The 13614-nt window shown below is 32.2% G+C and overlaps 1 protein-coding gene across 1 annotated transcript in view; it reads right to left on the bottom strand.

The window, feature by feature from the left end:
• Positions 1 to 13614, bottom strand: part of LOC148273456 (potassium voltage-gated channel protein eag-like) — a gene marked incomplete at its 3' end in the record, with an annotated part of 231435 nt that overhangs the window by 36928 nt on the left and 180893 nt on the right. The window contains 3 exon segments of the mRNA XM_088238688.1: positions 3340 to 3452; positions 10306 to 10361; positions 10364 to 10428. Coding sequence (XP_088094814.1) covers positions 3340 to 3452; positions 10306 to 10361; positions 10364 to 10428 — 234 coding nt within the window.

The raw sequence follows: 13614 nt of genomic DNA on the forward strand, positions 1-13614 counted from the left end.
TCAAGGAAGATTACAATTATTTTTTTTCCTTTCATCCGCCAGCTCTTAAAATCTTCTTGTGTTATCCCCGATCACTGGACTACGCAGTTTTAGGTCATGGTAAATTTTATGAAAATTATTTGCTTTCAATATTGTTGATTCCCCTTCGTGCTGCTGTGGACATCCTAATCAGTCTTCTGAAAGCATTCTGTGGTCTTGTCTTTTTCTCCCTCTCTATGATTTTCGAATGGAGCTTCTCGCTACTATCCGTGGCCCTGATATAGGTTCTGTCGGATATACAGATCTGGTGGCTTCCAAAAAGAATTTCGAGGTTTTTAAAAAGATTTGTAATAATCTCTGCAAGTTGATCATGTCCAATCAGTTTAATCTCAGTCGGTGAAGATTTAACTGCCATCTTTTCTCAATCCAATGAAATACATATTATGAACTTCTCGATTACCTTATTTCAGCACAACGATGATAAAACTACCAGATTACAGAGAGGTCCTTCGGGCAGCTTTTCTCGTTCGGTAACGAGCAACTTTTCCGTATATTTGGGTACCGCCAAGGACACTTATGTCCTTAGGGAAGTTCTTATGAACGCGTTTTGGCTAATTTAATATTTAGTCAAAAAAACTATAATAAAACAATATAACACTGTCATTTCTTGTATTTTCAGAAGTATTTTTTACTCTTGTGTATTTATTCTTTGGTATTTGTTACATTATTTGTTTGCACACACATTTATTCCAATTATACACATAAAAAGAATGTCTTATGCGTGCATTTAATGTTTTTTTATCCAAATAATTAGAAATAATATATCGCACCTTTGTAAGAATAGCGATATCATCCAACATTTAGGAATTTTGTGTAATATTACTTGTACCATAGAGTGAACCGAATAACTATGAAGTTTTTTATTTTTTTAGACATCTACACTTAGGGATCTAAAAAGTTGCATTTTGGATCACATTGAACGTAAACATTATTTTAAAAAATATTCCAAATTATTTTTGGCCCTCAACCGAGGTTTGAAGTTTATCACTGTCTGAACAATTATCTATTTTGATAAAATTGCTTTTTGTTAGTAAAGATATTACTAAATCACATTGCAAATTCAAACACGTTTTAAAACTACCGAAATGAAAAAAGTTTACACTCCACGGAACTTATTCCGTTGAGCGCGTGGCTAATATTGACGAAAACAATGTTTCATTAAAACAGTGTTACCCATTTATTACAAAACTAAGTGCAACACACGCCCTTAAATGCTTATTAAGTGAGGTTTAGTGCATATTATAAAATTTTATTGGACTGATTTTCTTTCTTAAATACGGAATGACAACCGGTTTAGCGCAAAAAAATCTACTTTTTCGAAAACTATCAAACTCTGGTTGAGGGCCAAAAAGCGTATAGAATTTTTTTTACGGTATTTTTTGCATTCCGAGTAATCAAAAACGCAACTTTTTAGACCCCTTTCATTTTAAAATTCTGAAAAAAAAAATTCGGCCCATCTTGTACAATATATGCCACTAGTTCTTACTTGAAAATGAACTATTTTAGGGGGTATTTCATAATCTCCTTGTAAATTCTGTTTAACAAAATTTAACTTAAAATTAGCTACTCTATTTGAATAATATTTGTGACGAACTGATTTCGCTCAGACTAAAAATCAATGGATTTTTTGTCAAATATCCCGCATTTGTTAAAATCCGCATTCCAAACAACTCCGTCAATTCCTCAGTTACGACGTTAAGTTTTGTTCGTTTTAGATAGATTGCAATATTTTATCATCAGCCATGTATACACTAAATGCAGCACTGAGCAATTGTCTTGTATTAAATTCAACTTAAGCTCCAGAACTTAAGTTGTAGTCAGTAAATGTGAAGCAGCGTAAAAAGGCGCGACATACAACTTTGAATTACTTATTAACTGGCATGGACAGTTAGTCTTTTTTACTCTATTACGCGTTTTGGATGGCAATGTTGACGCGATAAGGCTCATTTTTCAGAACATAATTCCAAACTATCGTTCTATGAAGCATCATCTCTGGTTATTTATACCTCAGTATATTTTATACGTTATTGAAGACAAGAATCAATAATAAATTGACTTTTTACGGCGTGTAGGTTTATGTATCTATAATAAGTCTTTCGTAGTTTGATTTAGTACAAATAGTTATTATTTTTCTATTTAAGTATTTTCTGTTAAGCTTTTTAAATAGTTAATGTAATGTAGTTAATTTGATTTAAATCTATCAGTATACATAACAGAGGAATACATTTGGAGTGAATGTAATGAGTGGGTTAAATTAATATACAGTCGTAAATGTGTAATTAAATGTAATTACTTCTTTATTTAACTGTCAAAACTCTAAATACAATTCGGCTAGGTTATGAATTGAGATAACTTTTCCTTTTATGCACGCTCTATTTGATTTTAATTATATTTTGTTGATAGAATACTAACTCAATTAAAATCTTGGATTCTCCTTTTATTAATATTAATAACAAACGGTTTACAACGCTATAAAAATCTGAGCTGAAATATCAAAATGATATCGCGCGCGACGTCGTTTTTAAATATGCTTAAAACAGGGAAAAAATCTTACAAATAACTGCAGCAATAATTTCAATGAGATTTTTATTTTTTTGCGATAATCAGAGATGGTGAAATCGACTTTAAACTTCAATAACATTTAGCAGGACAAATACTGTAAACGGGATTTAAAGGGAGATAGTGAAATACCCCATCAGAATTTCAATAGCCTTTTCATACGCTGTACTAGTTTAAATAAATTCTAACTGAATTCCCATACAAATAAATGATGATTTTAGTAAAATAAATATAAAAAACTTTGTTGTTAACCACTTATTTTTAATTTTTCTACCGATTGGTTTCAAAACTATACAAGCTTTTTTTATTAAGATATATAAAACTAATGAATCTTTTCCTATTTTGTTGTACCAGTGATTACTAAATATTGTCGAATAAATATACATCAAAACATACGGAGCTTATAAGTAACGTATTTTTGTCATATTGCTCTTCGATGTAAATTTATTCGATAATATTTAGTAATCACTGTTGAAATTAAATAGGATAAGATTAATGAGTTAATTACACTTTGATAAAGAAGCTTGTGTAGCTTTGAAACCGGTCGGTAGAAAAAAAGCTTGATTAAACAATGTTGTTTTATATTTATTTTAATATAACAAATAATCGCAAAGTAGGTGCTTGAAACATAAATTTTAAGTTATTATTTTGTGTATCACTGTTTTTTTAAAGGTGCGATATCCATTTAAATATGATAGAATTTATCGTATATATTGATTTAATGAATATATGGAGACTTACTGTTTTTTTTGTAAAGAAGAATCTCGAACTGGTCATGAAGTTGGGAATCCAGAACTTGGTCAATCCTTTCAATCGTCTCCTTGTCCGTCAGCTCCCCGAACATGAACGCACACCTGTTCCAAACAAAGAAAATTCATATTAAACAAACAGACCATCACGATAGGCAGAGACGCCATATCACTCCGTATTTGCATACACACCTAGGTTCTCCTAAATTCGTACATCTTTTCATACATGCACGCCAATTATTCCGACATGTTTATATTCAATTATTCGTTGAATTTGGTGGTGCTATATCTTTAATTATTTTACTTATTTGATCGATTTTGGATATCCAATTGGATACAGCGAATATACGTACGAACAAAAAAACATAAAATGAAACCAATAACAGATATTCACAAAAAACACATTATAAAAAAGGGTATACAAGAATAAGTATAAGAATGTACGTAATGAATGTATGTAGAATAAGAATGTATTTGTGGCTGTGCGAGAGAGAGAGAGGGTGGGTGGGTGAGGGTCTGTGTGCATGTATGAAGGTATGTATTAGGGTGTGAAAGTGAGGGTGAGGTTGTATGTATATGTGAATAATTTTCAATGTTGTCTTGAAAAGTTAGAGTGCATAAGTTAGTATCTGTATTTGTAAAATTAAGATATTGTAAGAATAATTGTTAAATATTATAAAATATCATTAAAGACCTAAAGACTAGCATTAAGTATGAATTTTCGGGCCCTCGTTTTATTACAATCAAAAGAGTCAGTAAAATTAAGATTTGAAGAGCACAAGTGGACAGTTCTGGGCATAGTTTGTACGAACGGATTTTAAATGGAATAAACAGTTAGACGTGTGACGAGTATGGATTCCTTGGTCTTCCTCGTTTTCCATAACCATCAATATTCGAATCGTAAATCCTTATGGCAGTTACTTTGCTGTCCATTAGTTATACATGTTCAAATCAACAAAGCGTTAAATTAATTAAAAATTGATTGATTTTAAAAGTATTGAAATTTTTATCTATATTCATTATTTAAATCAGTCGATACAGGCCGTCATCCCTGTAAACGCCTATATTTCCATATTTTTATATTAAAAATGTTTTCATTTCATTAAATTTTCACTAACCAAATTTCAACTTTCATATCTGTTCAAAATATCTTAAAAAATCCCAATTTGGCTCATGTTTATAGTAACATAAATATTATACATATTCGTATTCATAAATGCTTAAACATTCATATTTCATTCTCAAAATGTTTCCATCTCTGTTGTAATTTAACGAAATATATTTTTTTTAAATAACAAAATACTTAATTTATTGTGTATCTAAATATTTCAATTTTCAGACCATTTCTTAAAAGACATAAATTACGTGTGCGGAAAATCAAATAGTAGCAAAGTGAGAATTGAACTTTGCAACTTTAATCCGTGAGTCCACAACACTACGACGGAACCGCAACTCAGCTTAAAACTTTTTTTCAAATATTTATCTCGATCAAAGCCCTCTCTTGTCATAAAAGTAATCTGCTCTAATTCAGTCTTGTGTTTTTGCCTGCCGGAGACACTAATAGTACTTGGTTAAGCAAATCGACCCTTCCGAGAGGCGAATAATTACTTCGGCTGGCAACAAGAAAGGGGATGAAAGGTCGAAGGCTTTATCTACAAAGAAGGCTGTATCTCCTTGTGGTGACAACACGAGCTTTGAATCACCAGAATGTTACTTTCGCTGCTGACATGTTGATAAGCCAAACGTATTTTATGAATATGTATAAGTTACGAAGCGACATAATAAATACAAAGAATATGCAAAGATACGCTTTTATATTCTTCTTTGTAATGTGCCCTTGAGGGATTACGAAAATGGCGCTTAGACATCCAAAATAATAATTATAAATGAAACAAAAAAAATTGTCGGGTTGTGGTCCCGTGGGTAGTGTTGCGGACTCAGAGATAAAAGGTCAGTGGTTTGAACCGCACTTAACCCCAACTTAGTTTCCATTTTCTAATAGTAAATTATTTACAGCTTTATTTTTTTTTTTTATCAAAAAAATTGAAAAAAATTTGTTTTCGTATTCATTTGCCTAAAAACCTGTACCAAAATAAAAAAAATATATTTGGCTCCATTCAAATATTTTAATTGACTTTTTTGAAACACTAAAATATTTTTTTTTTTTTTAATTTTGACCAAAATTGAATTTTTTATCATCATCATTCCCTTTCGGTACCAAATGGTACATAGGGCACTGCATTGGAACACTAATCGCACCATATCTAGATCATTTTTGTTACATGAAGGTAAGATGATCAGTCTTACGCTTCAGATGCTAGTCTAAGTTCTATGAAATATTGCGGTGTGTAATTCATATTTCAACCATTTGAAATTCGTGATTCAAAAACACCATTTACGAGATGATAATATAGTATATTATCATCTCGTATATTTCATGTTAAAATTTTTAGAGTAGTTTCTTTTCACTCTACAATCTTTTGTATCTGCCTTACGCGTTTGCCTACTATGAAGGAAGTCTCGAGTTCGATTGCTGACATGGTTAATATTCAATATTTATTATAAAATATTTATTTCACTGGAATATTTCACAGTCCCAGGACTGGAACCTGAACCATGTAACATGTAACGAAAATTATTAAGATACATTTTGGTTGGTGTCCTAATGCAGTGCCTTATGCTTCATTAGGTGCATAAAGGACGAGATGATAATCAGTACAGTTCTGGTACCAATATTAATTTTCTACATGTTGGGATTCGAACTGTGAGTAGGGTCACAGTGAGTCACATCTTGCCGGAGGGTGTGATTCTATAAGATTATGCGAACACCTAGTTGCATTCTACCGGCAACACCACTGACTAGTCCAACTCGTTCGTGTCCACATCGCAAATCCTGGACGGTGGGATCACACTCGTAACGGTATGATTACAGCAGATAACGAGAGGATGAAAGGCGAGTTCTGGCGCCTCAAGCCAAAACCGACAGGTAAGGAAGGTAACCTCGTTAGAAAAATCCACCATAGAAGGCAAAAGGAAACCATTCTGGTCATCTTTTTCCAGGAATCGCTATGGCGAGTACTACCAATAAGCAGTTGTCCTGGCTGCGGAATACAAGAGTAGCACAGGACCTGGATGCTTTCGCTGTAGTGATCGCCAACGTCGGCGTCAGGAGTATTTGACCAGGCACCGCAAGAAGATGTAGGCCGTAAATGCAATAAATAAAATAAAATAAAACACTTAAAGAAAACAAATAACAATTACGTTTATTAAATTAAATTTATTTCCTTGGACTTTAATATTTTGTTTAAGCTTGCATCAAGTTACGAAGTAAAATTTAAAACAAGTCGTCAGTTTTCTCAGTATTAAATTATTCTCAGACGGTGTCATGAATAAATTATTTTTAGAAAATACAGACTTCAAGTAGGCACAACCAAGCAGAAAAAGTTAATTCAAAACCCAAGAAGATATTTTCACTAATAGAAAACAGAAAAAAGTCGAAATTTCTCGTTGAAAATTAAATCCTTAGTAAAAACACTGGAATATTTTTTATTAGACTCGTTTACATATATTTTTTTGATGTGGCCGTGGGGTTGTGGTGGTGGCCAAATACGCCAGCCATTACACTAAGAAGCCCCATACATGTAAATATAGTGACTTTTTAAGGGGTGGGCCTTGTCTACAAACATTTGGACGTACTAAAAATACTGTTTATAACTGGTCGATCTGGTATCAGAACAAGTATTGAAATTCAAAAGTTTTCTCAGGCGGTACTAGAAGGTAAAATAATTCAGCCAGATAGTTGCAACATTTCTTAAGAAGTGTTTTTTTTTTGTTTGTTTTCCATACATATACTATTTACATAGAATAAAATTACAAAAATACACTTTAGAAAAATACATCTTAAAATTAAGCTAAACATAAATTGGAAAAAAAATGCCCACAAAGACTTCAGCGTCTGAGCGTGGGCCATTCCTTTTTTAATTATTAAAAAGTTTATAGCATATAAATATGGTTTGACATAAAAAGAAAAGAAAAATAAAGAAAAACCAAATTAACATATGCTGATATTACGAAAGCGTGATTTATTTGCAGTATGATTTTATTTTTTATTTTTTTATTTTTAAAAGAATGTGTCTATCTGTTCCTTCCATGCTAATCCAAGACCTCGAACCTACTTTAAACTGTACTGGTGATTTAATGTTTTGTAGTTCCTTAGTTAAAATATTGAAGGATCTTAAACCAACATGTAGGAGTGTCCCTATGCTAAACTGAGTTCTGCATCCTGGAACTGACAGTACACTATCGGATCTATTTCTAATACGATTTAAATTATTACTAAACAATCCCTATTCAAGTAAAGATGAATCTCACCCACGTCGATTGGTAGGCTCTGTGGTCTAATAGTTGAGACACTTGACTTAAGCACGGAGGTTCCAAGTTCGATTTTCGGTGAGAACACAGAAATAAAAAAATAGATTTTTCAAAGCTTGGGTGTTCTGTGTTGTAATTCACCACTGTAATTGGTTTTCCTGGCCTGTTTGGTGCAAACAAATAAAATAACGGTTTCAACCCTTTTAGTTTACAGTATAGAGACAGAGGTGAATATTACACATTGTGTTCTTTGATCACTTTAAGTATACAATGACGGGTCTAACGCCTTTTAACAAATCAGACTTTAATAAAAAAAAAAACATTTTAAAAATATTCTTCCTATGAGCTGCGATTAATGTCAACGATGCAAAACATTGAAATAAAATAGTTTCCACTTAATTTCTAAAAATAAAATTTATTGAAAAACACTATTTTTTTTTTGGGAATATCAACTTATTACATGTAAAAACAAACAAATAAAATATACAGAGAATAAAACCAATGACAGAAACCCACAGAAATACATTAAATACACGTACAATACATACTAGTGTGTTTGTGTGAGTGTAAGTGTGTGAGAGGGTGGATGAGTGGGTGTTGTATTAGAATAAGGGTGGACTTGTGTGTCAAAAATATAAAAAATTAAAAAAATTTAACAATTACCGATAAAATAATATTTTATTACAGAAACTAAGGAAAAGACAAAAAAAAGTATGTTTAAAGCGCGCATTTTTAATGTTATTTTTTTACTATCAAATAGATCAATAGGAGGAAAGCTACAATTATATTCACGAGCTAACGTATAGGGAGAGTTCTGGGCATAGTTCGTATGAACTGCTGGCACATGAAATAGAGAGCTCGACGTGTGACGGGTGTGGTAGCCAGGGACTTTAATGATAACTCCGACATAAGAGCCGGACTATCCAGGCGTCCACTATATGTCATGACGAACACCCCATGTCTAATAGTAGACGGCGAACTTCTAAACTAAGCAAGTGGTGCTTTTTGCAGGAAGACATATAATTGAGATCGGTATTCCTGCATCTCCAGTTAAGATGTCTCGCGTTATGCGTTCTGCGCATGTTAAGAGGAATCGCGGTCTCACTTTTCTTTATACAACGCACACCCGTATTTTCTTCCTGTATTATGGCGATAGCGCAATAAATTTTTTACACACTATGAATATTTAGTATTGGTGTGCCTCTATTGCTTTGTTTTTTGAAAAATTATGTCTTATTGAAGCTAGGACCACCTAAAAACCCAAAAGCGCCTAGTTTTATATGTCGTCTCAGACGTACGGTATACAATTTAGTTTTTTTTTTTAAATAAAAACTTTGTTCTAAAAACGGAAAAATTCAAATGCATGAAGATTAGTTAAAACTCAAATATGTTATTTGCAACTATTATAGGGACCAGGAAATCAAAATGACATAAACAGACTACAAAGACAGCAAAATAAAATATTAAAGTAAGCATATGACCTCCCTTGTCTACCAGCAACCAAAGAACTATTTGAACAAACTAAGCGATTAAATAAAACTGAACTCTTTAAACTAGAATCCTTAAAATTAATATATAAATAAGCCACTGATGTTATTGTAGACGAAAACTAAAACTGAAAAAAATGTTGTCAACATGGACACACTACATAATATTATTTCCATCTGTAAATACTCACCACAACTACAACTTTGACATATCTTTTTTTCACTTAAATTTAATTTTTAAACAACTTTCATTAATGTTTTTCTTTTTCCTTCTTTTTTTATACTTTTATAATAAACCTTACATATAATTGCTTTTTATATGGAAACTTCACTGGTCCATTAGAATTAAGTCTTATTGTGTTAAATATTAAACTTTGTAACTGTATTGTATGTTTCCATAAATAAAGATAATAAAAAAATAAAATCAGAAAAATATCTTAAGCAGCCTTCTAAAACAAGACAAAGACAGTCTAGACTTATAAACCAGGGACTGAAATTATACAATAAACTACTAAAAAAAACAAAATAAAAGACTCAGACAAACTTTTTAAAAGATGTATGTATAAAATATTATTATCAACAACAGAATATGAATAAAAAATTAGAAATCATTGTAAAATGTATGTAATAGATCCGTAAGGGATAATACAAAAAAATCTAAAAATAAAAAAACAAAATTCAAAACAGCAAAGGTACCAACACAAAATAACCAAATCTGTTAAGTTTTGGGGTGCGGAAAACGGGACAGCAAAACGTCGATTTTTTCCGATTGTAGTTAGGCAAATTAGTCCAATGTGCAGTTGTTTTTTGTAGAGAGAGCGTGACAGAAAACATTGCTCAAATGCCTACTCATTACAGTTGTCATGTATCGCACATTCTCTTTCCACTGTTATCGTAGCCCAGCTTCTGGTTCTTTTTTCAGATACATAACCGTATTCGTCATTCCACACGGACACAGAAATGGAGAAAATTTAATGACATGTGCCTCTTTTGAGATAAAAATGAAAATGAATGATTGAATAAAAATAAATAGAATTGTTTTATCTTGTTCGTTACAGTTATTACAATCTATACTTAAGGGGTGTTATGTATTATACAACCTGCAAGATTTCTGCATTACTTCAGCCCTGTTGTATCCGCTGATCTTACAAAAAGGCCTTCGTTGCAGTAGACTATTGGGAAGTCTACTATCTGGGCGTTGGCCAACAGGAAACTGCTGTCGGCTGCAAAAAAACAAACATTCCATCAATACTTAAATACTTTTTTGACAATATTTTGAGTTTGTCCCAATGTTTGTTCACTGGATCTCACACTAGGGAATCATTAAGAGAAACCCACTACAACAGAGATGGAGAACATTTTAAAAATGAAATATGAAGGAAAATATTTTTTAAAAATAAAAACATATTTTTAGGCATTGCTTCTTTAATCAAATGAAGCTCTTCACAACAATAAAGGTATCAGCTATTATCTTAACTTAAATCAACAAATAGAAGAGTTGACAAAATGTACAGGTTCAAACATGGGCAAAATGTGAAGGTTAGGTTACCACTCAAACCAGCAAATAGCACGTTATACCTGCTATATTTTTTGTTGATTTACATTGTTATTTCTTTATTTTTTGCTCGTTGATTTTTATTTTGTGTACGGGTGTTTTGTATTTTGCTTTATTATAGTTTTTTTTAAATTATTATTTTATACTTTGTTAAAGGCGTAAACCGTCGAATGAAAAAAATAAACATTTTTAATGCCCAGACTTCAATTTTCTAATGTTTTCACTCTGTATTGCAACTAATTATGATATTATCTTAATTGACATTGACATGATATGATAAGTTATTGACTTTGCGTTTATTTTGTAGAGGTCCACAATATATAATTTAAATACTAAATATTTTAAAATTTATAAATAAAAGCAAAAAATACGTCAAACTTTTTTAATTATAAAGTTTTTAAAACAAAAGCGATGAAATAAATTTTATTTTATTCGATACATAATTAGAGAATATATGATTTATGGGAGTTTCTCATTCATTCGATTTACAGTTCGGCGGTAAAAAGGCTAAACAACTATGCGTAATGCTGAATTTTGCAGAAGAGTCAATAAAAGATTTTAAAAACAAATAAACACCGCGTTTATTTTGAAATAATAATTTACGTTAACACAATCATTTATTTGAAGTGACCGACCGAAGTTTTGGTGTCGCCAATTTCAGCCAGTAAAACGAGTTCGGCCACGGTTTTGATTTCGGCTAATAATGGTCGAATATTCGGCTCGCCCGAAATCTGGGGTCGGGATGTGTTGGATTACGTTTGGCTGTATTCGGGTGGAAAATTAGCACCATTAGAGATATCGGATTGTTGCACATTCAACTAATTAGTTATTGTCTATTCTGCCGTCATAATAAAGAAGGACGTTTCTATATAAAACAAAAAAACGGAGAAAATAAATATTTTGTAACTCGGAGATTGAAAAAATTCACTGTGTGAAAAATACTACAAAAATAAGGTATAATATTATGCGACAGTATGTATTATGGTTTGTCCTAACGGAATATATATATTAATTTAAATAAGTTTTACGTGTATAATAAAATACTTTAACTTATTAAAATAGTATTATATAAACTCATTAGTTAACCCGAAAAAAAATTGACAATGATCCTTGAGATAAAAATAACTTTATTTCATTTACTTTCATATAACTTTGAATTATCTATCCTCTACCTCTGTTTTGTATAAATACATTGAACTCCTTAATAAAGATACCAGTCTCGAAGAGGTCGCGAAAGCGATGAAACCGGTTAATGGGTTATTCCAAATTTGTGGATTAAAGTATCACTCGTCTTTTATTATATAATAAATTACTATTAACTTCCATTAAGAATTTTCACTTACAAACTTAAATGTAATTAATTGTTGTAAAAAAAATTATTTCATTTCAGTTTTTTGGATTAAAGTCTTAAAATTGAGTCTTATTCCAGCTCTCTGGATCGTTTTTTTTTATTACAGTCCTTTGCCCACCCTTCTGCCATCTGACTACCGATTTAGTCTTTAAAACGGGTTTAGGTATGTGGTGGATGCTTTCAATGCCTATGCGTAAATAGTCATCGAGGATGATTTTTCGGAGTGGCTGTCCGGCGGCGAAGGGATTGACCGACTATTGTCGCTTCCAGGAGGCGCCAGATAGCTTGGTATAGTCATTCAGATTTCCTTCGTGTTTTTGTCGCTTGGATTTATATTATTATTTTATTTGTATGTTTTTTATAACCAAGCATGCATACCAAGAGGCTGTTTTTTTGCCTCCCCTGGTAGAAGTACCTCTCTTGTGACATCTTGTGTGAGTGCGGTGCAACCCAGAACGACAGCCACCTACTGACATGTCTGCTCATGGAAAAAGGTTGCACTCTTGGTAACCCAATTATGGCAAATGACAAGGCGATATCCATCGCCGCATATTGGAGTGGCAGGATATGATCCAGCCAGACACGTTAAGTAAGTATGCAGAATGATTTTAATCTAAGAAAAGCTATCGAGTCGAAAACATTCGTCCAAGATTCAGGTTCTTACTTCAAGTACAGAATTGTATTCGTGGTCCTCCCGGACACAGAATAATATTAAATCAGTGACGTTTAATTACGTAAGTGATCAATAATATTATTTTGGTTGGGGAAAAACTCTGAGCTGGACAAACGAATATCGATTAACCAATTGACGAATAAATGAATTGTGTTAAAGTTTGCAGTGACATTTCACGTTCCGGGTACGTGTTATCGTTCGTACGTGCTCTGTTAAAATGGCCAACATCACAGCATCATGTTTACACTACTCGTATCCACTAAATTAAACAAATACACTATTTACATATTTAAACGAACCGATCAGTCTACACTGCTCAACAATAAAACTAACTCAACATATTTCCGTATCAGATAAATTTCAGTACCATTGATATTTTGAGTTTGTCCAAATTTTTTAGACAATGTGTAAAATGGCCACATAAACCAGGTCATTAGCCCTGTAAATGCCTAGACTTCCATATTTTCTTCTCTGAAATATTCTCTATCTCTTCAGTTATTTGTTATTGTACTTATTTATTTAAACATTTTGTGCGGAATGTGGAAACTATAGGGCAATCAGTCTTCTGCGTTCTGTCGGTACACTGTATGGGAAAATTATAATCGAGAGAGTGAGAAAGGCGACGAAAGATAAAGTGTGGGACGTACAAGGAGCCTTTATCAGTGGACGTGGATGCACAGATCACATTTTTGTGCCGCGAACTCTAACGGAGAAGTTTTTGGCAAAAAGTCAGAAACCATTCTGCGCATTTGTTGATTTGCAAAAAGCGTATGATAAAGTAGTTAGAATGAAATTGTAGGGCGTGTTAGAAAAATATGGAGTAAACAATA

This window comes from Micrasema longulum, unplaced genomic scaffold (assembly GCF_059751315.1).
Source record: "Micrasema longulum isolate JH-2025_06_02 unplaced genomic scaffold, ASM5975131v1 h1tg001946l, whole genome shotgun sequence".
NCBI lineage: Eukaryota > Metazoa > Arthropoda > Insecta > Trichoptera > Brachycentridae > Micrasema > Micrasema longulum.